The following is a 27,676-nucleotide window of genomic DNA, read 5'->3' on the forward strand; positions in this document are numbered from 1 at the left end:
ATAACATCACTAAGTGTAGCCCAACATTCTCCATGTGTAGCCACATATGTATCGACACATTTGCATGAAATGAGCAACATTATCTCGTATTCGTTCTGTTTCGCTCGCACCCACGCTGAACGATACGGTGTGCAAGCGTAGTTGCTAGTGTAGTGCAACATGCCAAGCAACATGTTGCTAAGAGCAATGTTTTCATCCGAATAGTCAACGCAAAACTGATTATCGATATATCGATAGCTCTGCACTTTTTTTCACTCATTCTTTTTCGACTCAACAAACTGTGCGGACGCGTGGCGTGGTCTGTTTTCGTATGTATTTTTACAACAAATTAAGCGTTTGCTCAACTCTTTTCGTGATAAAACAATAACGGCTGCATACAATAAATACACTATACTATAATCAATAGGCATACACACGCAGTAAAGCAATAATAACAGACAACCATTAAAATAAGCAGATGTAATTTTTTAGTGCCGGAGTGTTTTGTTTATAAAAAAAATGTACATAATTTGTGAAAAATTGAGTGTTGGTTAATGCAATGAAAATGTTAGTAAATTGCGCTTTGTGCATTATGCTTTAATTATTATAATTAAAAAAACGCACCACACACTCGATGCTATTAGAAATTCTTGTATTGTGCGTGCGTAAAAGTGTGAGTGTGTGTGTGCGTGCGTGCAAGTGTGTGTGCGCAGGCACTTGATACCTACGATAAGCTACATTGTGTTTGTTGTAGTTGTAGAAAGTGCGGCAGCAGAGGAAGAGGAAGCAGCAGCAGGCGCGGTTCTCGTCTTCGTATAAAATACAACGTGTAAATAAACCGGGTCGCCCACATTTTGCGAGTGTTGTGTGTGTGTGTGTGTGTGTGGAACGCGGCGCTCGAATTAATCCCGGCCTATGCCTTTACCTCTGTTGCCCCATTCTCCCAAATTCAACGATTGTTTCCTTTTTGCATTTCGCAGGCATATTTAACACTGCTCTGCTGCTAACATAAAACGACGCCAGCTGAGACGCCGACTGCACAAAGTCTAAGGTAAGTGAACAAGAAAATTGCACACTTCAAATCTTATTGTTGTTATTTAGTGTGTGTTTTTTAATGTTGTGAATTGGAATTGAACTTGATTCTTATTGGAGGCCGTCGCTCAATTAAACCGGTTCCGTTGCTCGACCCGCATTCCCCCCATTCCATCAACACCACACTTTCTTCTTCTTGCTCATCTATAATTCAGCCTCTGCAGCCAGCAGCAGTTGCAATTCCGCTTTTTGTTGGCTTTTCGTCTATGTGTTTGTGTGTGTGTTTTACTTGTCGCAGGTTTTCTTTTATCTGCTCTGCTCTATGCACTCATTTGCTGCCGCTACTTCTGCTATCGTCCGCCAGGGGGACTTTGCAAATGTGTGCTTTTTTTTTTCGTCAGTAGTAGTTGTTGTTGTGCTTCATTTTACTTTTTATCAACTGCACGAGCGAACGAATGCTCCGCGCACAGTGGAACCAAAAGTGCATTAAGGTTGCCTTTTCGCTGTAATTAATGTTAAGTGCTCATCCCTCTTCACTTGGTCAAGAGGGGGGCAAAAAGGTAACGATGTGATTGCATTAGGCTTTATCGCTGCTCTCTACACTCAGCAAAAAAAAAGCAACTTTCTTTTGAAATGTCAGCTAATGTTCTTAATGGAAGTGCATAGCGAAGCAAACGAAGCAATGATAAGCAAAAGCCGCTTGCTATAAAACAGCACACTTCACCTCACACAATTATAATGAAGGTTCAAACCTCAAAGCAATAAATTTTAACTAAATTTTGTTCATACAAAAGAAATGATTTCTTATTTCCGGCTAGACTCCAGATTGTAAACACAGCAGATAAACGAATTATCTAGGCACTAAAAGAATAAATTCTTTCCAGAAATCTTTTTCAGAGGAAAAGTTAACAATTCTTATTTGTAAATGCATTTCGGATATCGTTCAAAATATGGCATAGAAAAACTCATGTTGTTTTTAATAAATTCTCAACCTTTTTTCATTATATCGCTTCGATTATTTCATCTTAGCTTTGAGCAACTGTCTGCGTTGTGGGAGCTTCCAAAGCTAACCACCCGTTGTGCTATTGTTTTTTTCCAGTCAAGTTATCCTAAAATCCCATTACACGAGAGTGAAAGCAAAAGAAATGGCAGAAGCAGAAGCAGCCTTATCAATATTTCCGTTTGATTTAACAAAATTTTCATTTGATTTAATCACATGTGGTAACATTGAGAAGTCTACTGCTGGCTTCATACTGACTGATTTTTGCATAGCAAACATGCAATAAGAAATTGTCGTATTTTTAATATTGCCTGCCTATATGACTTTTTTTGCTGAGTGTACTTGGCTGGGGTGAAGTGCTTAATTGCCTAAGCGCCGGCTGATGTACATCGTTTCTGTGGCTGCCACTGCTGGATGATGCTGCTGCTGCTGCTTTTGCTGCTGTTGTTGGTGGCCAAATGAAGCTATAAAAGTGGGCCATGCCACTGACCACAAACAGATAACTAGCCGCTTTTAATATGCCCAGATTGTTGTTGCAATGTCCAAAGTTGTTTGAGAGAAAGCCATCAAAAGCGCGCTATTCCCCCGGAGTCAGGCACTAAAACTAGAAATACAACCACACTCGAACACATAAGACACCTGCAACAACTACAACTACAACAAGAACAACTTGCAACAAGATTAACAGCAAAAACGACTAACAAGCCCAAAGAGCAAATGAACAACTGAACAACTAAACAACTCTGGATGCTGCTGTCTAGATTTCCCCACAGTGCGACATGCGGTTGTCGTTGCTGTTGCCGCTGTTGTTGCTGTTGCCATTGCTGTGGTTGTTTGTTCCCTATCCTATGCTATATAAATGTGCAAGAAGAGATTTTAGTAGCCTGTCAAGAGTTTCTGCTGCTGCTGCTGTTGAAAAGATGTCATCATAAAAGTCCACAACAGGAAAGAGAATTAAGTCATCATAGGACAGCTTTTGAGGGATTAAATATTTGTCACTCTATCAAAAGTTAATGCTACGGTGCAAATAAATTTGAAATTCTTGCAAATGAATAACATATTGAGGTCCTGCAAATATTATATGGCAATTTTTGCAATGAGAACTGATTTTTAACCGAGTTCTGGCTTTTTTTGATAACGAATACAGCTGGTCATAAATTACATTTTTAATTACATTAATATATTCCTGCAGCCACTGCAGAGAAAAAATTTGCTAAAATTGCCAGCTGCATTACGAAAAATAATTCCAAGAACAATGTAGATAAAATATGTTGGCTATATAAGCTGCTTTATTTTGCTTCCAAAGAACAATAGACCCAATGATTCATATTCATATCTAGTCTTCACAATATGCCAAATGGAATTTGCTTTATGATTACCACAAACGTTATAGATGCGATAAAAATGTGTTGCGAATATATCATATACATATTATTTCAATAATATAATTATTAACGATAAACTAAGCTTTGTATTACATAGGATATCTTCCAGTCTTTCACTTGTAATTAAAGCTTTTCTGTTCTTTTTTTCTCTTCGCTTTGAAGGCAGCATTTGCTGCATCTTCCCATCTCTGTCTTTCTTTGTGCAGCAGTTCTTGTTGTTTGTTTATTGACTTCCAAGGGGGCCTTCATCATCAGCCGGCGGCGGATCTCTTCTCTCACACACACGGACACACACACATATGTAACGTTAATCACTTGCAAAGCTTGCCCATTGCATGCTGCTTTGTGTGTGTGAGATTTTTTTCTTCTTCAGCTTTGTGTTGATTTGTGCTTTTGCGTGTGATGCTCTCTATCTCGCTTACACACCAAAGAGTGCAAGGCCTTTAACTGCACGCCCGCAACAACTACAACATCAACAACATCATCGTTGTCAAGTTGACGTCTACTCTGCTGGCTACAATTACAAGCATCATTGGCCTTATTTCGTTTAAGCTATTGCTTGCTACTTCTAGTTGTTTTTTTTTGTATGCTTCCCCCCTTCGTTTACTGTTTGGAATGTCTACCACACACACACACACATTCACACACTCTTGCACTACTTTACTCACACTCACACGCATAGCTTCATCTACAGCTGACGTAGCCGCCTATGAGTATTTGCACAGCTTTTACTCAATTTGCTCTCGTTCTCTGTTTCCCACTTCGCCCCCTTCGACACTTCACCCCTTTGCATCTTGTCGGCAGTTCTCGAGTTACTTGAAAGCTTCCGAAAATGATTACGCAGCATTTTAGCAGCCACTTTGTGACTTGAGAACTTCACTTACCGTGTCATGCGCAACCTTCTTCTCCCCGTTCTGCCCCGATGCCTATTCCATGTGTGTGTGTGTGTGTGTATGGGCCGCCCACTTTCTTTCTTTTTTATGATCAGCTCGTGGAAGCTCGTGTTCATGTTCTTCTTATAAACTTGACGTTTTAAGCTCTTGCAGTTGTCTATTTTTAGAGTTTAACGTTTTACAACCGGACAAAAACAAGTAGCTCTCTAAGTCGAAGCAATAGTAAATTCCACAAATAAAAAGAAAAAAGTATCAAATGCCTATGATTAAATACACTGTTTGCTCTTGTTCTATTTGTGAAGCTTAGAAATTGTTCATTTAACTACATTAAAATGACCCACATAATAATAACTAATAAAAAAACTAGTTCATTCATTAAATCACGCTTATCAAATCGCTTTGTGAATTTAATTATTTTCATGCATGAATAATCCGACACCTAACAGCATATTTTTAAACGATCTGAATAGTTGATTATGCAAATTTGCATATTTTTTTCATGATAGTTGGACACAAGCTAAACATATTGATTAGTTTTGTCCATTTAAATAAGCATTTAATCGGCTTCAATAATACAATAGTTTAAAGTGCTGTAAATTTATAACAAGTCGGATAGTGAAAAGTAAACTTAACACACATTCAAAAAGAAATTGTTTTTATAACCACATAATACTTTCTTTTGGACAGCTGTCGTTGCTCGACTTTAAGTTTTTGTGGTTGCAGAAAGTTGTATCTTGGATGGAAATAAAAACCCGGTTGAGTTATGAAGACCCGAGTGTCATTTGACACTTAAAGTCATGTTAACAGCGTGTTTATTGTTAATTTTCAGCTAATATAACATGCAGATTAACATAGCATTTAACATTAACATAGTTATCCATGGATTTATGTTAACTTAACATTTCCATAGCTGACAGCACTTTAATTCTACTTTTATAATCTCTATGTAGTAGCTGAAAATGTAATTACGAATGCAAAGATATTCTGAATAAGTGTTGTGAGTGTGTATTTGTTAATGTACAAGGGCATAGAAATTTTCGACCTTTTTGTGTGTCTGTGTGTGTGTGTGTGTGCGCTTTCTTTGCATTCATAAAGCATATTCGTCGTTTTCTTTTGACTTTTGGTTGTGCTTTTTGCCATCTTTCAAATGCTGTCTAATGAAAATTGCTTGCTTATTTATGAGCATAAATTAAAAATTAACAGTGCAGTGCACACAAAATAAACAAAAACACACACACACACAAAGAGAACGAGAGACACACACAGAGACACAGACAGACGCAACTTAATTCAATTATGCTGCAAATATTTCATATTGCAAAGCAGCAAGAAATTTATGAGCCATGCGCTGCTGCGTCGTCGCCGTCGTTCCCTCTTGCAACAACGCCCCCAAAACTAGATCCAGGGCCATTCGGCGTCGTACTTGACAAAGCCCTGGAGCTGCAACAGCGTCGTCGGCGGAGTCAACGCCAACGCAGCAACGCGGCACAGCAAGCGCAGCATTTTTGCCAAGGCTGCGTCAGCTTCAAAGTTGCAGCAGCAGCAACAACAAGAATAACAACAACAATAACAGCATTAACTATAAAACAACAATAGCGACCCCATAAATGTTGATCAACTGTTTGTTTGCGCTGGGCTGGCTGGCAACTATTAGCGCATGAAACTCGCCTGCCACGCAACTAACAAGCGGAAAAAATATGTTGAAAACTATCAACGACAACACCACGAGGGTTGCTCATTAAGTAATTAGTTGCAGTCACAACTTTGTCGCTAGACTACAAGCGATAGATAAGAACATGTCTTTAATTAGGTTGCAGGCATTTCCGTGCTCAAAGATACACTACACTAAAGTGTAGAAACATTCTTCCAAGGTAAACATGATTACTTTGAACACATCAATCACACTCTGCACGATTTGTGTTATTTATTTTTAATCAGTATTTCCACTTCTAAACTCCGTCTACGACAAGAGCTTCAAGCAAAAAATAGTATCGCTGAAATTAGTGGAAATATCTTAGAGAATGAAGGAATTACTTTGAAAATCTCGCTAATTTTTAAAGACTATGGAATAAATGAGGAGGAATAAATGTTTTGAAACTAAAATAGATTTTTCTTAAACATTTTTATAAGACTATGGAATAAATGAGGAGGAATGAATGCTTTAAATAACAATAAAATGTTGACACATTCTTCCAATGTAAACATGATTACTTTGAACACATCAATCACACTCTGCACGATTTGTGTTATTTATTTTTAATCAGTATTTCTCTTTCTAGTCTGTGCTCGTATAAGTCTTCAAGCAAAAAATAGTAACTCTGAAAGTTGTACAAATATCATAGAAAGTGTAGAAATTACTTTTTAAATCGCGTTAATTCTTAAAATGCTTAAAAAAGGAGTATAGTAGAATGATTGCTCTAGAATTACCATAGATTTTTCCTATAAAATATCATTAAGCGATCTAAACGATATTTTGATCTTTACAATAAAGCATTAATATGATTGCAAATCCCAAGCTGAAAGTATTATAACATAAATATTATTTTAAAATATCGTTAATTTTAAAAGACTAAGAAAATAATGAAGTATTGCTGAAAGTATAACAAATATCATAGAGAATGATGGGATTACTTTTTAAATATCGTCAATTTTTAAGACTTTAAGAAAATATTAAAGTAGAATGATTGCAATATAATTTTCTATAAAATATCATTAAGTAACAGCGATATAAGCGATATTTTGATCTTAACAATAAAGCATTAATATGATTGCAAATCCCAAGCTGAAAGTATTATAACATAAATATTATTTTAAAATATCGTTAATTTTTAAAAGACTAAGAAAATAATGAAATATCGCTGAAAGTATAACAAATATCATAGAGAATGAAGGAATTACTTTTTATATATCGATAATTTTTAAGACTTAAAAAAAATAATGAAGAATTCTAGATTTTTCTATAAAATATCATTAGGTAACAGCGATGAAAGCGATATTCTGCTCTTAACAATAAAGCAATGATATGATTGCAAATCCAAAGCTGAAAGTATTATAAATATCATAGAGAATATTAGAGTTACTTTTAAAATATCGTTGATATCGATAATTTTTAAGACTTAAAGCAAATAATGAAGTAGAATGATTGCAATAGATTTTTCTATAAAATTTCTTAACAATAAAGCAATAATATGATTGCAAATCCCAAGTGTACCATTTACATCACAAACAAATCAAATGATTTCTTTGCCAAATTGCTTTTAGATTGATTTTGTTCTCAATTTGTATTCATTACTTAATGTACAACCCACGTGTTGAGTGCATGGGAAGCATAACTAGAGTGTTCACAGATGGTTTGACATCAATTGTAGTTGAAGTATTTGCTTAACATATATTTGCACTCAACTATTGAAAAATAATAAAAGCAAATAAACAGCAAACTAACCACGTTCAGGTGCCAAACGTGGTCCAGGTCAGATCCAGAGAGAGAGAGAGACACAAACGATGTCGTAGTTGATGTTGATGTCTATGTCTAGGTTTTTGTTGTTCGTGCATATCTTAAATTGATTGTCGTCTTTGCTGATAAGAGGCCACAGACGAGAATAGTGTTTGAGGTACGTCTGTGTAATATGCTTGACTGCACTTAAACTAATTGCCAAGTTTGCCAATGGCCAGTCGAAGGTCTCTTCAGTGGCCATGCCCCTTGTGCCCCTTTGAGGGGGCGGGCCAAAGTTACGCAACTTCTTAATTAGTTCAATGTTTTTGCAATGACGCCCCCGGCTAGCATATGGCACTAACTTAACAACAGTCGAAAGACGGGCCAACGGGGGGCGTACTCTACTTAAATCTCTTATCGATTTTAACTGGAAACTGGCAACTCAAGCAAAATTTGCATACATACGAATACAAGAGCTGAGGCTGAGGCTGCTGTTGTTGCTTTAATATAAACATAATCATAATAGACGTGACGCAGCTACAAATATTTCTTGTTTGCAGTTTTGCTATACTATAACACAAGCACAAAAAGCAGCTGGCAAGTGAGACACGACTGCAAAATACCCGTTAATAAAGATTTATTTGATTTTTTTAAATTTAAAAATGATGGAATCAGAATTCAAATTAGGTAAATATCTTTAAATCTGAGATTTGAAATAAGATTTATATATTTTATTAATTCATGCATATTTTGTTTGAAAAAATATTATTACTATTATTATAGTATTGAAAATTTACGTTAGTAATTTATCCTTACAAAGGAAACTGTGAACTCTTAAGTTTAGTAAAAATACAAGTAATTATCAAATATATTTCTTGAAAATTTAACAACCAATTGTCATATATATTTCTTGAGAATTTAATAACCAATTTATTACTTGAAATATTACTTGAAAATGTAATAACCAATTTTCAAGAAATATATATGATAATTTCTTAAAATATTACATGAAAATTTAATAACCAATTTTCAAGAAATATATATGATAATTACTTGTACTTTTACATTTTCGATTCTCATCATCTTATCATACCTTTAAACCCCTTGCGATAGGGTACACATACATTGTGAGAGGGTGGCTTTTTGTGGTGAGGAGGTGTTCATGTTTATGACTGTGTGTGTGTGTGTGTGTGTGTTCGAGTGCGTGTATGTGGCGCCACATACTCAACGCAAGTCTGAAGATTACGTGGCGTGTCTCAGAAATTCATGCCATAGAAATGTGTGGCCATTGTCGCTGGCACGCAGACAACTTGGGCTCCACAGCACACACTCTCATTGTATTGTCACACTACGTCCGTCCGTCTGTCCGTCCGTCCATCTGTATGTCCGTCATTGAGTCAATCAGTGCGTCAGTCAGTCAGTCATTCACATGTTGAGCCTGCTATATAAGTGCTCCCCATTGGCTGCTGTTTGTTGCCGTTGTTGCTATTGTTGCTGCCGTTGCTGCTGCTGATGTCGACGAAGGCGATTAAGGCTAAGGGCAATAATAAGGAAATAACATTTTAATGGCCCCTACAGTCAAAGAAAATAAAAGAGAAGCAGAAAAGAAAGAGAGATAGTGAGCAAAGGGAGTTGAGACGGATGGGAGGGCGATAGGAAGAGCGAGCATAAAGAGAGATGACAAGTATTTTGGGGTTTTGCTTGTGAAAACCGCAAGACAAGCGAATGATGTCAACAGCTGTTAATGTTCATGCGTGCACGTTACTGTGATAAACGCCCGATGACAACTTGGCAGCTCACTAAATGGCTTTAACGTGATAAGCGCTTTATGGCTAATAACATTACGAACATTCGCAGCTTCAACTGTTCGCTGTTCTGCAAACTTTCAACTGTGATGTTCTTAATGATAAAATTCACAAAAAGAAAAATCAAAAATTTAATCAAATTTCTTTTGTGAAAGTGCCAAAGTGCGCTGCTAAATTGAAATTCATGATGAGTACAATGTACAAAAAGAGATTGTTAGATAGATACAGAACTTTTAATGAAGTAGAGTTTGATGATAAAAATTCATGATAAATAAAGTTATTTATAGACAATCGAAGAAATTGGTATGGCATCATATTTTCTTCTTCCACAATAGTAATTAAGAGTGGTTCCATCTAAAATATTGTTAGACCTTCAATCCAATGTTTTTCTCAAAATTCTGTAAACTTCCGTTTAAATTTCTTCTGCTTGCGATTTCTTTTGATGATTTGAATTCCAGTTTTTTGTAAACACAATTTGCTGACATGGCATAAACCTCTAGCATTGTTGACTCTACGTTGCTCTTGTAATGAGCGCATGGAAAAAAGTTAATGATGCGGGTCGAGTTGAGTCGAGTCGTGGCGAGCCACCGTTCGTTGATGGGCTACATTACATTAAAGGGCCTTGGACCAAATGTCAAACCTCAAAAAAAAAAAAACTTTTCCTTTGCGTATTTTGTGTCATTTTTGTACTTACCGACCGACACTAAAGGGTGTCTTCAATTTGTCCAGTTCACATCAATGCCAAGAAGTGATCCGAGAGAAAGGAACGCGTCTTGTTAAAAAGCTAAAAGAATGGGTCGTAACCTGAAATTACAACGCGATAAAATAATTATATGAGGGCTTTCGGCGTCTTTTTTAGCTAATTAAGTGCTTGTGCTAAAATGTATAATTTATAGTAAAACTTTATTACTATCGATTGCTTTGGATAACACTTTGAAATTTAATGATGTTCTTGCTTTTAGTTTGATTCGTTGATAATTAATTGATATGGATATTTGATATGATACCATTAGGTTGAGGCTTAAATTTAATTAAAATTTTCCCAGAACATTTCTTTTATAGAGTATCTGTTAGCATGCTCCATTTGCGAATTGTTTACCATTTGAGCAGAAAGTTTACAACTGCCGAAAACTGGGCAACTTTTTGTGTACACTGTCCAACTAACTGTCTGCACACTGGCAATGAGCAATGGGCAATTGCTATGCAAACGGTTGCCGCTTAGCATATTTCTGCTTTCTAACCGCACTGCCTGCCACGCCCCAAAACCCACCCAAGGGGGCGCGCTCATCTGGTACATTTAACCGCATAGAAACCCTCGAACTCGAACTCGAACTCAAACTCGAACCCGAATCACAATCCGAATCAACACACAACTCGGGTTGCTCCGTTGGGCATTATGGGGCAGCTCCCCAAGGTTTTTTTTTGGTTTTTTGCTATTCTATTTTTTCTCTCTTTCTCTTTGTACTTTTTTTTTATGTTTTTTTGGAATCAGAAATGGGGAAACTCGTGCAACTTACCATACAAATTGTTGGAATTAGCGCAGACTATGCCCCATCCCACACGTTTGTTGGAGTCTCTATTTGATTTTAATTAAAATGCGTGTCATGCAATTTTTATATACTCTTTGCAGATGGTATTTGCAATTTGTCAAGGCATATGGATGGAATTAAGAGAAGTTGATTTCTGAATTCCTATGCTTAATGCTCTATTTTTAGAGGGTAAAACTGTGCTGCTAAGAGATCTGTAAAAAGATTATATATTATAATTTATATACCTTTTGCAGATGGTATTTGCAATTTGTCAAGACATATGGATGGAATTAAGAGACGTTGATTTCTGAATTTGTATGCTTATGCTCTACTTTTAGAGGGTATAACTATGGAGTGATCTGTTAGAATTATATATGCGAAATCTATTGTAATTCTTCTTGTAACTCCTTAAATATAACATTAGTTCTCTTTTTAAGAGAAAACGTAGTCTTAAATTTTATAGCGTATTTAATATTCGATTTGATGAACTTACTTTCATCGTGCTTTGTTTTTAACTTTTGCCTCAAACGAAAGATTCTAGTGCAGCACTCGCTTTATGAGCTGCTGGGAGACAAGTAACGCTCTCGGAATAACTGATGGGATTCGCATGATAATGATGATGACGACAGCTTTCTTTACTGGCCACATAAATAAAGGGAAGGGAAGGAGATTGCCTACTTGTCAATCGCGCACAATTCGTCGCATTTCTCACATTTCTTTGCACATTTTCTGTGCCCATTTTTCTTTAATTTCGTGTCTCGCTTTTGCCGGATTTCTCTCTCGGCTGGATATTAATCAGAAATCCCCAGTTGCCTCTTCCATAGTAGGCTTTATATAAATTGTTAATAATGTTCCGTTGATGCCCTTAGCTTTTCTTAGGGTTGGGGCTTTGGGCTTTGCTAACCGAGCAACTTACAACTAAGCCAGCTGAAAAATTACCTTTTATATTGATAAGAATGAGAATTGTTTGAACAGCTGTTTAGGGATTGACGACTTTGGATAGCTTTGGAAATACATAATGTTCACATACTTTTATTTGTATGTTGTTGACTCTATTTGTGCAGGTTTTTCTCTACTATGTTTAGTTTGACGTGTCAGTTTCAGTTTATTGGTGTCTATTTAACAAGTTATATTTATATTGCAAATACTATACTTCAAATAGTATAGTTTTCTTTGTGTACTTTTGGCTGACATCAGCAATAAGTGAAGTGCACAAGAACTTGTTTGTTTTTGACACTCGCAAATGTAGTAAAACTTTAAACTTATTGCATATTTAAATTTAATCTTCAACCTTTTAAACAACTCTTAGAATAAAACCTCTTTAATTAAATACGGCTTTGATTGAGGATTGTTTAATTTTTATCTGAAACTAATGTGTCATCGGAATAATAGCCAGAATTTAATATTTACATCAATATTTGCTTAGAAAATGTTTCTTAAATTATATAATCTTCCTGAATTATAATGCAAATTAGCGGAAATAAATTTATTTATAAGATGACACCTAAAAACGTTTAAGAGGAATGCTATTTTTCTAGTTGCAAGTAGCTGAAATTGTATTTTGAGTGGTTTTTATAAAATCAAACATAATTGTTGTTTAAAGAAGTTAGTTTAAATAGCTTCAAAAACTTGTAAACTTCTTGATTTAATTTACAGATTAGTCACTCTTTCACCTTGAATAGTTTGTCATATAAATTTAGATATCGCACAGCTGATCGCTTCGATTGAAAGCTTCGACAGTCTGTCTACTCAATCTGGTTTAAAGGTGTACAGTTAATCAAAATACGATAAGGCGAAGCCGGTTGGCAAATTAACATTTGATTAGTAGAAATTGTTTCTTTTGAGCATCGTTGCGACGTCGCGTAGTTCATTAACCCTTTTGCCGGCTCGCGTCGTTTGTGTGTGTTTATGACTTTGACTCGCTGTCCGATTGCGGATTGTATCTTGAGTGTGTAATTGTAAGGGTATGTACATATGTATATGTGAACATGTGTGTGTCGCGTATTTATAGCAGACTAATTTGTATCAGTGCCGGCGGCTGTGCATGCCAACATGTAACTGAAATAAATTTTATTTGTGTGCAATATAAATTACGCGCCTCTCAAGTGGCTCCCTCAAACGGCGAGTAGCGAACCAGGTCGCGACTCTCTGTTTGGCGGCCATCACGGATCATTAAAGCGTCAGGCAGACAAGGCAAGGCGGGGCAAGTGCAGGGCCTGCGTGCATCAGCTTCTGCTTCAGCTTCTGCTGCGTCATTTCAATCACGGGTAACAGCGACGGGTTACACACACACACAATCACACACGCTCACACTCTCTTGCTCACTCTCATGCGGCGCATGTTTATGCGAAATTTTGTGGGACTTTTGTTATTGTTGTTCTTGTTGATGCTCTGTTTTTATGCCGGATTTGGAGTGTTGTGTGTGTGTGCGAGTTTCGAGTGTGCGCCAAATGCGCGTGCTTAATTATACAAAATGTATTTGCGCTCGACTTAACAGCAAGTGATTTATTTTCGAAGCGCACTGGGGCCTTTGAATGATGAATTTATGTGTATGTGGATGCCATTGTCTGGCTGTGTGGGATTTTTACAGCTAGAAATGAGATGTGGGCTGCATTTAGATTACAATTGCATTCACAGCTATTTCATTTCTGTTAATATAACAGCTGATCACTCGTTTACATAGTTCTGCCATGCATATTTAACAGCGCAATGTTAAATGCGCATGGGAAACAAACATCTCAACCGATGTCTATTAACGTGGTAGTGTCTGTTTTTAATTGCACAATTTGACAATTTTATTAATTGCATTTAATTGCTTGCGATTTGTTTTTGTATTTTTTTTTAAATTGAGTTTCGCTGTGCTTTTGTTTTGCCGTTTCTTAATTGCAATTTCTGTTACAGTTTCATTTGCAATTGTTATTGCTGTGTACCCCCATTATACTCATTGCTTTTTGCCTTTATGTTGTTGCTGCCACGACCTTTGCCAACTCGCGCCAATTCATTAATGAATTGCGCTCGCAGAGCTTCAAAGCTTTGTCGAACGGGGAACATTTATGTTATCTGAACCGGCGCTTTTTTTCACGTGAAATTTGACATAGATTTTCATCAAATTAATTGCTGGCGTGGGAGGTAGAGAGGCGGTTGCCTAAAGTGCGGTGCACTCAACAAGCGTGCTAAAGTGTTCTGTGTGCTTCAAGTGCCGACAACTCTCGCTTACACACGCACAAGCTGCCTGCCATGTCACGCTTATCAGTGGCAATAAACAGCTCCAGCAACAGTCGCTGCCGCGTTGCTGCTCTTATAAAAATTTTGCTTCCGCTTTGCTGGCTGCATAAACAGAAAGAGAGCGAGCTAGTGTGTGTGTGAGTGAGTGAGGGAACGCTGTTAAGTGAGCGTCGTTTCAATTTATGACACTTTGACAACTTTTCGAAACATTGCTCGGGCGCCTCGACTGTGCGACTTTTAATTAAAATACAAAATCAAATTTACGCGCACTGCTGCATAGCCGAAACCTTGACTAAAGCTTATCCAGCGAACACACACACACACACAGACCAAAGTGAGAGGGAGAAACCACGATAAAAACAAATCAGAACACTAGTTCACAGGCGGCGCCGTCAGCGTCACCCACATTCTCATACACATGCACACACACACACAAACATACATTTATAACTCATCAATTGTTATTGCTGGAGTCGTACGTTTGCCCTCGCTCTCTCTTTCTCTTTTACTCTAATGCTCTGTGTTGGGCTTTACAATCGTCTACTGTTAACATTGAGTGTTTTTTTTTCTGTGCTGTTCTTTCCAATTTTAACCGGCATCATTGCTGATAGAGGAGTCTATGAGTTGAGTGATTGTTATGCTTTGCTTCAATTGCCTTGAATTGAATTATAATTAAGTGCTGGTAATGTGTCTATTTTATTAATATTGTTGTCGCTAATAGTGCAAATTCAATTATCTCGTTACACTGATTACGTGCAGAAGAAGAACGCCGCTTGATGACTCTGCTACACAGATCACAAGATCGTTAGCAGTCCATTAGCTGTAACAGCTGTTAATTCTTGCAATTAGCGGTTGAGGAGGCGAACAGTGGAACCATTTTATATTCTGATTTTAATTTAGAAATGTGATAGTTCTAAAATGATTCTGAATTCTGTTAACGACACTATGTAATATTTCTATTTCCTAGAATAGAAGTATTTTCATAATTCATTGTTGTGTGTTTCAAAAAACAATAAATTTTGTCACAAGACTTCAATAGCTAACTGGAGTGGGTCGTAGAAAATATTAAAATTTTCTGTGGGTTCTTATCTAGCTTTTTCCAAGGCATCCATTGATGCCTTAGCACTATCAGCAACTGATGACCTGGTATTTGTGTAGCTGATCCCCCATCACTTCTCACTATGCAGTGTCTTCAGTGGAGCGTACCAGAATCAAGAGCAGCTTCATAAGCAGGAGTTCTGTTGTGGAAGTCTTAAAGCTAAAAGTAGAAATATAGATTCAGAGGTCGCAGCTGTGAAGGCTAAACTAAACTCCAAGTTGCTTACTTTAAATCGGATCATGCTTTGTCATGATTATGTTGAATTCGATTTTTGGGCTAACGATTTTATAAACTGCTGTCGAATTGCCAATTCGATAGAGTGCCTTGGCAGCCTTAACACCGCAATACGTCAGCTGTTTAAACTCAAATTTGGAGGCCTTGACGGTGACTTAACTTTAGACTGAAGCATGAGGCGCACAGAAAAGCTCATGAGAATTGACAACAAAACTTAGGTGCTTGTAAATGTGTGGTCAAGCGATTAAGAGGTCATGCAGATCATGTGATAAGAGATTACATAGATTATAATAACGGAAATTTCAACTTTTCATTGAAGCTTATCATTATTATGTTTTGTAGTATAATACTATAATACAGTTCATACAATAAATATTGCAACTAACTGAACTAACTGAACTGCGTTTTTGTACGCATTTTATTTTCCTAAAGTTTTTTTTTAATATGATTTGTAGAACTGAACATTTGTTGCCCACATACCTGAAATTATTTAGGTATTGTGACCAACGTAGCGTTAACCTTCAAAGCGTCAACATAAATACAATCACAATTTCAGTTTCGGTCATAATTGGGGGCTATTCAAAGGATTATGCAATGATGGATTAGCTGTATAGCTATTTGGCTATTATAACGGCATTATTTATATTTGATATCTCTGGACATAATAAGACTGTAATTACATTACAGTAACGTTTATTTGCATAATTAAAGTCTGAAAATGACAGTTGAAATTGATTATATTTTGGGCAATGAATCTGAAAAAGTGTTGGTTTTAATTATGCATTATTCTTTTTTGAATAATTAAAATCATTGCGCAAAGGACTTCCTGCATAATGTATCAATTAAAAATGTGCACTTTTTGCCCGTAACGTTAACGTTCGCGTTGTCCCATTGCCATTGCCTTTAACGCATTAAACAAAAAGCTTTTGCAATAATAATTGTATGTAAGTGTGTGTGTGCGTGCGTACAACTCAATCGCATCAACTGGAAACTCGTTTTGTATCTTGTGATATTGTATATGGTATGCATTATTGACGAGTCGCCGCCCTGCTGCCCACGCTGAAGGGCACACTACACTGCACAGTGTTTGTGTGTGTGCTGTCTTGCTCTTTCGCTCTCTCGCCTGTCATTTGCCACTTCATTTTTAGCCTCTTTTCGGTTCCGCACATGCAATTGCATATTTTAACAGTGGCCGTCGTCTCCCTTTCGCCGCTCTTCACAGACAGCCAGCAGCCAGTCATCTCAACGAGCTCTCAACTTCTGTGTGCTTGTGTATGTGTATGTGTATGGTGGTGAGAGTGTGCGAGTGCATCATGTTATGGAAAACTGGTTTTGAATGCGCTTTGCCGCTCTCTCTACCTCCATCAATTGCTCTCCCTCTCTGTCCTCTTCTATCATGCTCTGGGGTCTGTCTAGGAGAAGCTTTGGCAGTCGTCGCATGCCTTATGAATGATTCAAATGCATGTTTTTCTGTGCAAAACAAAAAAAAGAGAAAAAGAAAAAAGCATGGCAAAAAATACCGTTAAGAGTTGTTGCGCTTTTTGTTATACCCCACGGAGTAGAGTGAGCTTTAAACGGGTCCATTCGGTTCACAAAACTCATTTGTATTTTTGCGCCGCTTGTCACCTTAACGAGCTTAAGCAAGATGAGTGTGCATCTCTCTTGTCAGCTTGATTGACTTTTGCCAAGAGAGCTTTTCATGTCACTGTTCTCTTTAAATGTCAAGTTGCCTAATAAGCACTTGAGTTTTGAAGTACCCTACCAAAAGGGTAGGGTATGCGGCCAGTCGAGCTCCTTTCACTGTCCAACATTTTCTCATGATATTTTCGATGCAGCAGCAGCAGCAGCAGCGCTGACATCTCGTTTCGTTGCCGGTTTTTCGGCTATAGTCTTGTTGTCTGTGGCATTTTTAGGAGTGCTGTGACTATGACCTTTGTCAATGGTATTTGGGTCCCTCTCATGCTTTTGTCGAGTGTGCTGTGCTGTGGATTCCTTTTCCGTCAACTGCTTTTGCATTTTTGTGTGCAGAATTGTTTTGACAGCATAACGAGGATTGTGCGGTGAGACAACAGGCAGACAGCCAGCAAAGAAAAAAGGTATTGAATGTTTTTTCTTTTATGGAATTTATTGTTATTTGCATACACAACCAGACACCAGCAGCAAAGAAACAAACAAACATCAGATATTACGCTGTCAGTCAGCCGCAATCCATCAAATTTAAAATCATTAAAGGTGTGAAAGAGTTGAAAACAATTACAAGTCACGGCTCCAAGATTTGATTTCCTCAGAAACCCCAAAAATAACTTTCATATTTACATAATAGTAGTGGTGGCTCTTTTATTTCATTATGATTAATTTTGTTGATTTTTTTTGCTTTCTTTGCAGTTGAATAATATCTCAAGGTCTTTTTGCTGTGGTGCGTGGAACTGAAAGGGAAAATCAAGTAGAGAGGCAAGCGGCGCAAAACTGGTTGAGGCATGAGCTGGCCGAGGCGACACTCGAATTGGACGTCGTCTCAATGGATCAGCCAACAACAGCAGTGAGAGGATGCGGCACCACCAACAACACCATCAGCAACAACAACAGCAGCAGCAAGAAGGGCAACTAGTTGAGCAACAACATCGTATGAGACAGAGACAGAGAGAGCGACTGCTCCACATATGTGCCAACCAACCATAACAGTAGTAATAACAACAACAAAAAACCAACAACAACAGCAGCAGCAAACTAATTAATAACGATTCACGCTTGAAGTCAAGAGAAAGAGAAGTGAGCCGACGCGTGTCTAACGATAAGTCTGATAAGAAAAGTTATACATTTTACCATAGGGCAACAACAACTCAACAAACAAACCAGCAAATAATATTAACATATCGTCGCACACCTTAACAGAATGCTCGCAACTTAACATAGCCAAGAGCAGTTTACATTTTTAGCAGCACCAACATTCTCACACAATTTCGTAGACGGACAAAAGCTGATTGCTCTACCAGCTGACTGACAGTTACAAATCAAATTTGTCACACGCAACCTAAGTAAACAAATACTAAAAAAAAGGGAAACATGTCATTTCAAACATTCACACGCAAAATGCGGGGACGCATGCGCTCCAACACCTGTCGCATTGTGCTGCTCACATCTTTGGTCTGGGTGATCTTTGACTTTGTGCTCATTGCTCACTACTCGGACTGCATAGGCAAGGATGGCTGGCGCTGTAAACGAGCCGGCGAATACGATGTGGAGGTAAGATTGAATTATTTGTACAAATATCTTTCACACATTAAGAATTCTGAATATCTTGCAGTTGCCCAATGCTGAGCGTTTGGTCGATGATAACCAGCTGGTGGATGACAATGAAATCAATACAGAAAAATCTCTGGATGGTGATAGCGCTGGCGTTGCACCCATCATGGGCCAGGGCTTTGCTTCGGGCGGCATCTCGATGACATATCGCAGCATCTTGCTCAAGAAATGGTTCCAAGCGCCCACAGTACGCGAAGCGAAGGGTAAACCGGGCGAGATGGGGAAACCCGTCAAAATACCCGCCGACATGAAGGATCTCATGAAGGAGAAGTTCAAGGAGAATCAATTTAATCTACTGGCCAGTGATATGATCTCATTGAATCGCTCGCTCACTGATGTGCGGCACGATAAGTAAGTACATTGGCATATAATTCCTTTTAAAGTGTCGAACTAATTAATTCTTTTTTCAAATTTTAGCTGCCGTCACAAACATTATCCCTCAAAGCTGCCCACCACCTCCATTGTGATAGTCTTCCATAACGAGGCATGGACGACGCTGCTGCGCACCGTGTGGAGTGTCATTAATCGTTCGCCACGCTCCCTGCTCAAGGAGATCATCCTCGTCGACGATGCCAGCGAAAGAGGTGAGTTCTCGATGACCACTTTAATAGAATTCAACTAACACCTTTGCACTTGCTGCAGATTTCCTGGGCAAACAGCTGGAGGATTATGTGGCTCAACTGCCAGTTCGCACATTCGTGCTGCGCACCGAGAAGCGTTCTGGCCTGATACGTGCTCGTCTGCTTGGCGCCGAACATGTGACCGGTGAGGTCATCACCTTCCTGGACGCCCATTGTGAGTGCACCGAGGGCTGGCTGGAGCCGCTGCTGGCGCGCATTGTTCAGAATCGTCGCACAGTTGTGTGTCCCATCATTGATGTCATCTCGGATGAGACATTCGAATACATTACCGCTTCGGACTCCACGTGGGGTGGCTTCAACTGGAAGCTCAACTTCAGATGGTGAGTTCAATGCTTTTGTCTACCTGACTGTCCACATCTTTTCAAATTTAAATGAAGTATTGATTGAATTAAGCTGTGACTCACTGCAAATCCAAAAAAACAAAAGTCGGAGCTATAAAATTGTGATGCTTGCAAATCAATTATCTTTTAATTTAACATCTTTTAATCCAATCTTTATTAATACATTCGAAATTTTCAGGTATCGTGTGCCCCAGCGTGAGATGGCGCGGAGAAACAATGATAGAACTGCGCCGCTAAGAACACCAACAATGGCTGGAGGATTGTTCTCGATTGATAAGGATTACTTCTATGAGATTGGCTCCTACGACGAGGGCATGGACATTTGGGGCGGCGAGAATCTGGAGATGTCGTTTAGAGTAAGACAAACTCATTTCATATTCGCCTCTTTGGTTTTTCTATTCGTTCTTACAGCAACCAAAAGCCAAGCCGCAAACAAAAGTGTTGCCTATTCTAAATATATATTGATATTGATATTTATTATTTATCATTTCTCTTTATTTAAGTTACAACGTTATTTTTCCATCTTTTTTGTTGTTATTATTAAAAGAAAAAAAAGACGAAAAAATAATTTAATATTTTCTAATCACAAAAAAAAAAAACAACCAACACAAACAAAAACAAACCAAATGAAATGAAATCCATGACAATTCTCAGATATGGCAATGCGGAGGCATTTTAGAAATTATACCCTGCTCGCATGTGGGCCACGTTTTCCGCGACAAATCGCCGTACACCTTCCCGGGCGGCGTGGCCAAAATTGTGCTGCATAATGCGGCGCGGGTGGCCGAGGTTTGGCTGGACGAGTGGCGTGATTTCTATTATGCAATGAGCACAGGTTCGCAAATATACAACAAAACCAAACAATACCACAAAACCAAAAAAAATACAGACCTAAAAACTACTACAGTATTAATTATAATAATATGAAAAACAAATCACAAAACAACAACTACATAAAAACACATAAACAATTGCCTCTAATACAACTTTGTACTTATACTTATAACGTGCATCTAACTCTTTAATTATACCGAATTTTTTTGATTGTAATTGGCTTTCACACGCTACTAAAAAATAACAAAAATTATAACAAAAGACAATGAATTGCACTTAACTTCGGTTGACCGAAGATATAAATGCGTTTGCAGTAGGTTGGATGAAGATTCTGCTGAAATTTATTTAGAATTCCTAATTTGACAGTCACGATAAACAAAGAAATTCTTGAAAATGTAAATTCAAATTTGTTATTAGAACAGTTTTTCTGGTTTTTAATATCTCGTAAATCGGTATTAAACTTTAATTTCCCGTATTTTAATATCTCATAAATCAGAATCCACTGCAAGTGCATTACAGTTACAAAGCCCAACAAAAGGACCACTAAAACACTAACACAACAATCACAAACAGCAACTGCCACAAAAACAAGAATTGACTTTGTTTTGAGCATAACTAAAACCAGCATCAAGTTTTCGATACCTATATCTATATATAGTTGATTCTATATTAAAATGAATCTTAATCTACTCGTAATACCAACTAGTTAACACAAATAATACGTACATACTCGTATATGTAACTGTATAACTATATATAATGTATAACAGTGATAACAATTCGAAAACTAATGCCACTGCTATCGTATAACACTGGCATATGTTTTCAGCAAATATATTTAACTTATTTAGTGTGCTCTTTGATTGTTTTTAACAAAACTCTTTCTAAATGTTCTTGAATTTTGTGCTCATGCTCATTTCTAATGAGACTAACCAACAATAACCACATACAATATAAAACAAACAACAGTATAACAACACATTGAACCCTTAAAAGCGTTATATTAACGAGTATATAACACACTTGTAAAACGTATATGCGAGTAAATATAACAGTTGTATTGAAACCTTAACATTGAACTTAAGCTATACTTAACGTACATAAAACGTACTCGTACTTTACTCTCGTTGCTTTATTTTTTTATTTACGATTTCCATTTTGATTTAAGTACTTTGTTGTTAATCAAATACACTAATTGGTAATTAATTTTAGTATTTAGTTTAATTCGCTTAAGTTGTTACTAATATTTTTGTTCGTGGTATTATTACTCGTTACATCTCTATATATACGTATTTTGAAGCGCCTCTCGTTGTGGCAAGATCGATGACCTGTCTTTCGTCAAGCACTGTGCGGCAATAACAACGAATTAAACGAGTGATTCTTTAATGTTACTCGTTACAAGTAATTCTGGCTAGAAATCAACGAGTCTGCACTTGTTATTTGCTCTACTCTGCAAATTCTTTATAACTATTCCTAATACTGCTTGTTACCCATTCGTTATTTATAAGAGCTTCAATGACTCGTTACCTCTGCAACTATTCGTTGCTTTCACTCGTTCTCGTAATTGGCGATTCAAGTGTGAACAGGTCCGATGAAGCCATAAATTGTTCTGCCCATGTCAGCTGTTAGGGTTCGTTTTCCCTGTAAGTCCTTAGTCAAGTAATTCATTTTAAGTTAATCAACTTTAAGTAAAGGGAACTTGCCCCGTTTGCGCTTGGCTATCTATGCATTTATGATTTGATAAAAATAGGATATCTGTTGATACAAAATATGTATATGTGTACCATCTTTCTCTCCCACTTTCTCGCCCACTACTAAACATTGCTCGATTACTTTGAACTGACCTCTGACTTCGCATTTAACCAATCAATCAATCAATCAATGAATCAATGAAATACCGCACTCGTCGCTTCCCCCACCCCCATCCAGGTGTGGATGTGTGGCGGTGTCCTCGAGATAGCGCCCTGCTCCCGAGTCGGTCATGTCTTTCGCAAGTCAACGCCGTATACCTTCCCAGGCGGCACCACGGAGATTGTGAATCACAATAATGCGCGTCTGGTTGAGGTTTGGCTGGACGACTGGAAAGAGTTCTACTACAGTTTTTATCCAGGTTAACAAATCAAACAACAACAAACAAAAACATGAATACAAAAACAAGAAAACAAAATACTTTCGAATGCTTCTTCACTTTAATTCTCTCTCTATATAATTTTATCTCACTCACTTGCCTCTGTCTTTATATGTCTTTGTCTTTGCCTCTGTCTCTCTCTCACTCTATAATATAGTTATCTGTTTCGTATATATATATCGAGCAAGCAGCACGCTCTGCATTTTGCAATTGTCTGTCTTGTAATACTCTACACATATTATATTCTTTATTTAAGATATCGAATGATCAGTCGAATATATACTTATATACATAAATATGATTTACGGCATGGCCAAACAATGAACCCACCAACCAACCACCCAATCAATCAATCAATCACCCAACCGCAACCCCAACCAACAACAATAATTCTCTCACCCTGTATATTTGTTTTTGCAATTGTTCTTTTTTTTCAGCTCTTCTTTCTCTTGTGTCTTTGCCCGTTTCTTTCTTATCGATTCAAGTTCCTTTTTCTTCTTATTCTTATTGTTTTTGTCCCGAAATTCACCAAGACGCCTGTTTTATGTCCCGCCACACACGTATTTCTTAGTTTTGTGGGTTTCTCTATGAGTTGAATACCCTGTAATGCTGTTCCCAATTGTTTTCGACTTGTAGCACCTCAGCGATATGAATGCTCCTCCACCTCTGCATGCTTTGAATGTGTTTGTATTATATCTATGTTTATATCCATGTATATTATGCTACTTATTAAAATAAATTTGACAGCTATGCACATCCTTATTGCTGACCTAACCTCACTCTATATATATATTGCTGTATATTGCTTTTAACGGACACCAATGTAGCTCCAATACACTTACACACACACTAACATAGATGTTTGCATTAAGCAATCATTCCATAAAACTTACTCAATTATATATCTTTTCTCTCCCCTTTTTCTTGTGGTTCTTCGATTTGTTTAGGTGCTCGCAAAGCTTCCGCTGGTGATGTTAGCGATCGTAAGAATCTGCGCGATCGTCTCAAGTGCAAAAGCTTCCGCTGGTATCTGGAGAACGTCTATCCCGAGAGCTTAATGCCACTAGACTATTATTATCTGGGCGAGGTAAGTTGTCTTTTTATTTTAATCTAACTTTTAAAAAAAATCTAAGTTTACATTTTATTTCAAAGCTTTTTTTTGTAGCTATTTTTCAATTAAAAATTCAATTCAGAAAAACATATTTATACCTGGTACCCATAGGGTGAAGGGTATTATAATTTGTGCCGGCAGGAAATGTATGTAACAGGTAGAGCGAGGCATCTCCGACCCTATAAAGTATATATATTCTTGATCAGCGTCAACAGCCGAGACGATCTAGCCATGTCCGTCCGTCTGTATGAAACACTGGATCTCAGAAACTATAAGAGGTAGAGCTATAATTTTGTTGGACAGCATTTGTTATGTTTGCACGCAGATTAAGTTTGTTTCAAAATTTGCCACGCCCACTTCCGCCCCCGCAAATCAATAAAATTCGAATAACAAGCGTAATTTTAAAGCTAGAGTTGCGAATTTTGGTATATACAATAATTACTATAGTAGTTATGATTCCTGATTACGATCAGATAAAAATTGTCGAAGTTATTAAAGAAATACTTTCGTATGGGCAAAAACGCCTACTTACTAGGGCTCTTACTTGCTTTGGTTGACAATCAGGTATATTGTGCCGTCTATGGTATATTTTGAATGCGGTATTACATCGATATACCAAATATACCATTTGGTATATTGTTAGTATTTTTGCAGTATATTCGGTATATTTTGAGAAAAATACCGTAAAATATATTTCTTTTATTCAAAATGGGTAGCGGGTATCTCACAGTCGAGTACACTCGACTGTAGCTTTCTTACTTGTGTTCAATTTTTATTATTAAAATGTAAACTAACTTTAACAGTAATGTCTTGCCTATGAAGTTAAGGAATAAACTCGTAACTTTGAAAACTATGTCTTCTGCAGATTCGCAATGCAGAAACGGAAACCTGCCTGGATACCATGGGTCGCAAGTACAATGAGAAGGTTGGCATTAGCTACTGCCACGGTCTTGGCGGCAATCAGGTGTTTGCATACACCAAGCGTCAGCAGATCATGTCCGATGATCTGTGCCTCGATGCGTCCAGCTCGAATGGTCCCGTCAACATGGTGCGCTGCCACAACATGGGCGGCAATCAGGAATGGGTCTACGATGCGGAGGTAAGTGCATGTGACTGTAAATTCTATAAATCAATCAGTGATTAATCGAATTCATTTTGTGTTGCAGGAGAAATGGATACGCCACACGAATACGGGGCAGTGTTTGCAGCGTGCAACGCGGGATGATGCAAGCACACCGCTGCTGAGGCCCTGCAACTACACGAAGGGACAACAATGGCTCATGGAGTCCAAGTTCAAATGGCAGGCGCACTAACAGACCCCAAGGAGTTACAAACCAACAAACAAAAAACCAATCTACAACCTAAACTAACAACTGAGAACTTCCAATTTGTGTTGAAACTGTTAACTAAGTTGCCAGCAGTATATGTTAAAAGAAAGGAGAAAGCAAAAGGAGCTGCTGATTTATATTAGCAAGGATTTTCAAGCATTTTTCGTTTACACTTTATGCAATATAAGTTGTTTAGCCTAAGCAGATAGTTATCCCAACTTTATCTCTGTGTGTGCGAGCGCATGTGTGAGTGTGTGTTGTGCGCTATGTCTTCCCAATTGAGTGAGTGAATATACACATATATCTATGTATATATGTGTTATATGCGAGCGTGTGTGTTTTTAGTTTTATGCAAATCCTTTTGCAATTGAATATATTATTGTAATATATGTATTTACCTAGCCTCGACCAAGTACCAATAAATTGGCATTTAAATGACATTGTTCGCAACAACAAGAACACAAAACAAAACCCCCCTAAAAAAATAAAACAGCAACTATAATTGTAACTAACATGTGTCATAGGAGAGTGTCGAAATGTCGGCGAAAAGGCGTGTTCTGAATTGCAATGAGGATAAATGCCTCATAGAGATATGTATGTATATGAAAGAGTATCTTGTACCCAGCACATTCCCTTAGTTAATACAAAATTGAGTTGTGTTTTTTCTATACATTTAATATTTAAGCTTAATTTGCTGCTTTTGGCAAATTTACCCCTCTTAAAAAAAAAAAACTTTTTCGCTTTGTACCAAATTTCGAGTTGAGTTGAGACCACAAAAACGGGCGCTGCATATCACATGGAAAACAAATGAAAATTGCTTTGAAAACCATAATCATTCTACAAAATTCGTAATAAAACAATTGCACGCATATCATAATACAGTGTAAAAACTAAAAAAAAAAGAAATTGAAAACTAAAAACATATATACATAGTCTAGGCATTAAAATGAAAACAAAACAAAAACTATATTTATGAGTAAAGTAAACTAAAACGTAAACGAAAAGTGTTGTATATAAATTGAGAGAGGATTAGCTATAAAAATTATACATTTAAAATAACTATTTATACATAACGGATATATATATGTGTATGTGTGTGAATGAGAAGAGTTAATAATGCGTGTGTGTGCAAAACTTGTACTATAAAAATTTGCATTTAGCACTTAAGTAATTCTCTAAGTTCGAATTTAGAGTTTAGACTTAGTCGGAAGTTTTGCGTAGTTCACATAATCCTCAACAACAACAACAACTAAAACACCAACAACAACAGCAGCAGCTCTCTTAATATTACAAGCAACTAAATTTAAATGTATGTGCTCAAAAAGAAACCACTTTACTCGATTTGCTGTTGTGTAAATATTTTTCAAATATTTAATCAAAATGCAACCTGATACAACTAAATAACTGACTTCAATGTTGTCCCTAAAACAAAAACAAAAAAAAAAACTAATCAACTACAACAACAACACGTGTAAAAGCCAAGTAAAACTTTTTAGCTAAATTAATTTTTTAAAACCATATACATATACATATATAGTAATAGAGATGATATACATATATACTATAACTGGTGACGGTGCAATTTTAATTTTAGCATTAAATTAGCAAAGACAACTGAAATAATAAAGTAAACAACAACATTCAATCATTAATAGAGAATCAAGGGGAACACGATCCCCTCAACCAAAATCTCCTATTTAGTTTAGCTAAATATAATTTGTAATTGTTTTCGATTGTGAAATCTCCCAAAACAAAAAAAAAAGAAAAACAAATATATTAAAAAATACAACCACAACGCGTTTGAACTATGCCGCAAGTTTTAAGATGATGTATTTTTTTGTTTAATTAGAAACTTTTTAAATTTTATAAATAAAAAAAGAAAGAAATTGAAAAAGTGAGAAATCTAACTTGGATGTTCACTTAGTGGAGATAAATTGCAGCTTACTAGTTTGGACTACAAATCTACATAACTAAGAACTGAATTATGCTTAAAATCATCTATGATTTTTGACACATAGATTTAGTTGAAGCTATTATGCTCCTTCATAGATCTTTTAAATTTCAATATTAGGTAATGGAATCCTTCGATACATTAAATTACCTAAGAAACTGTCAACAGAAAATTAATGATACTTGATATGGACTGGCTTGAATATATATGTGGAAGCGAAATATCTCTAGTGTTATGCCTTTTTATGGATATTATAAATTTCGATATGCAACAGAACAACATGAAGATTTGTCTTCAGAAAGCTATTTATGCTGCGTGTGGAGTGATTCTCTGATATTACTACAGGGAATCTCCATATGGGAATGCTGCTACCATATAACCTTTATGGAAAGTCTACAAGGTTTTCTTAAAGCGATCTTAATGGA

At 37.0% G+C, this 27,676-nt stretch overlaps 1 protein-coding gene across 4 annotated transcripts; it reads left to right on the plus strand.

Moving 5' to 3' along the window:
- Nucleotides 1-234: 234 nt before the first annotated feature.
- On the plus strand, nucleotides 235-26,206 carry LOC132786924 (polypeptide N-acetylgalactosaminyltransferase 5). Of its 4 annotated transcripts, none has more exons than XM_060793679.1 (11): nucleotides 235-308; nucleotides 960-1,030; nucleotides 18,000-18,857; nucleotides 18,919-19,268; nucleotides 19,335-19,501; nucleotides 19,560-19,878; nucleotides 20,078-20,255; nucleotides 22,663-22,843; nucleotides 23,809-23,948; nucleotides 24,838-25,071; nucleotides 25,139-26,206. In XM_060793679.1, exons 3-11 carry the CDS (start codon nucleotides 18,678-18,680, stop codon nucleotides 25,283-25,285), a joined length of 1,896 nt encoding a protein of 631 aa, XP_060649662.1. In that variant the 5' UTR covers nucleotides 235-308; nucleotides 960-1,030; nucleotides 18,000-18,677; the 3' UTR covers nucleotides 25,286-26,206. The 4 variants fall into 4 exon arrangements, with proteins under 4 accessions (XP_060649662.1, XP_060649683.1, XP_060649651.1 ...); XM_060793668.1 differs by lacking the exon at nucleotides 22,663-22,843 and adding an exon at nucleotides 20,554-20,734 and having other exon boundaries at nucleotides 237-308; XM_060793689.1 differs by lacking the exons at nucleotides 235-308; nucleotides 22,663-22,843 and adding exons at nucleotides 382-546; nucleotides 20,554-20,734.
- The last annotated feature ends 1,470 nt before the right edge of the window (nucleotides 26,207-27,676 follow it).

The sequence above is a fragment of the Drosophila nasuta genome, chromosome 2L, assembly GCF_023558535.2.
Source record: "Drosophila nasuta strain 15112-1781.00 chromosome 2L, ASM2355853v1, whole genome shotgun sequence".
Taxonomy (NCBI): Eukaryota; Metazoa; Arthropoda; class Insecta; order Diptera; family Drosophilidae; genus Drosophila; species Drosophila nasuta.

Coding starts and splice junctions, on each gene's coding strand:
- LOC132786924 (XM_060793679.1), top strand. CDS start 18,678: ATGTCATTTCAAACATTCACACGCAAAATGCGGGGACGCATGCGCTCC. Junction 19,269..19,334: donor ACTGATGTGCGGCACGATAA/GTAAGTACATTG, acceptor TTCAAATTTTAG/CTGCCGTCACAAACATTATC. Junction 23,949..24,837: donor ACTATTATTATCTGGGCGAG/GTAAGTTGTCTT, acceptor TGTCTTCTGCAG/ATTCGCAATGCAGAAACGGA.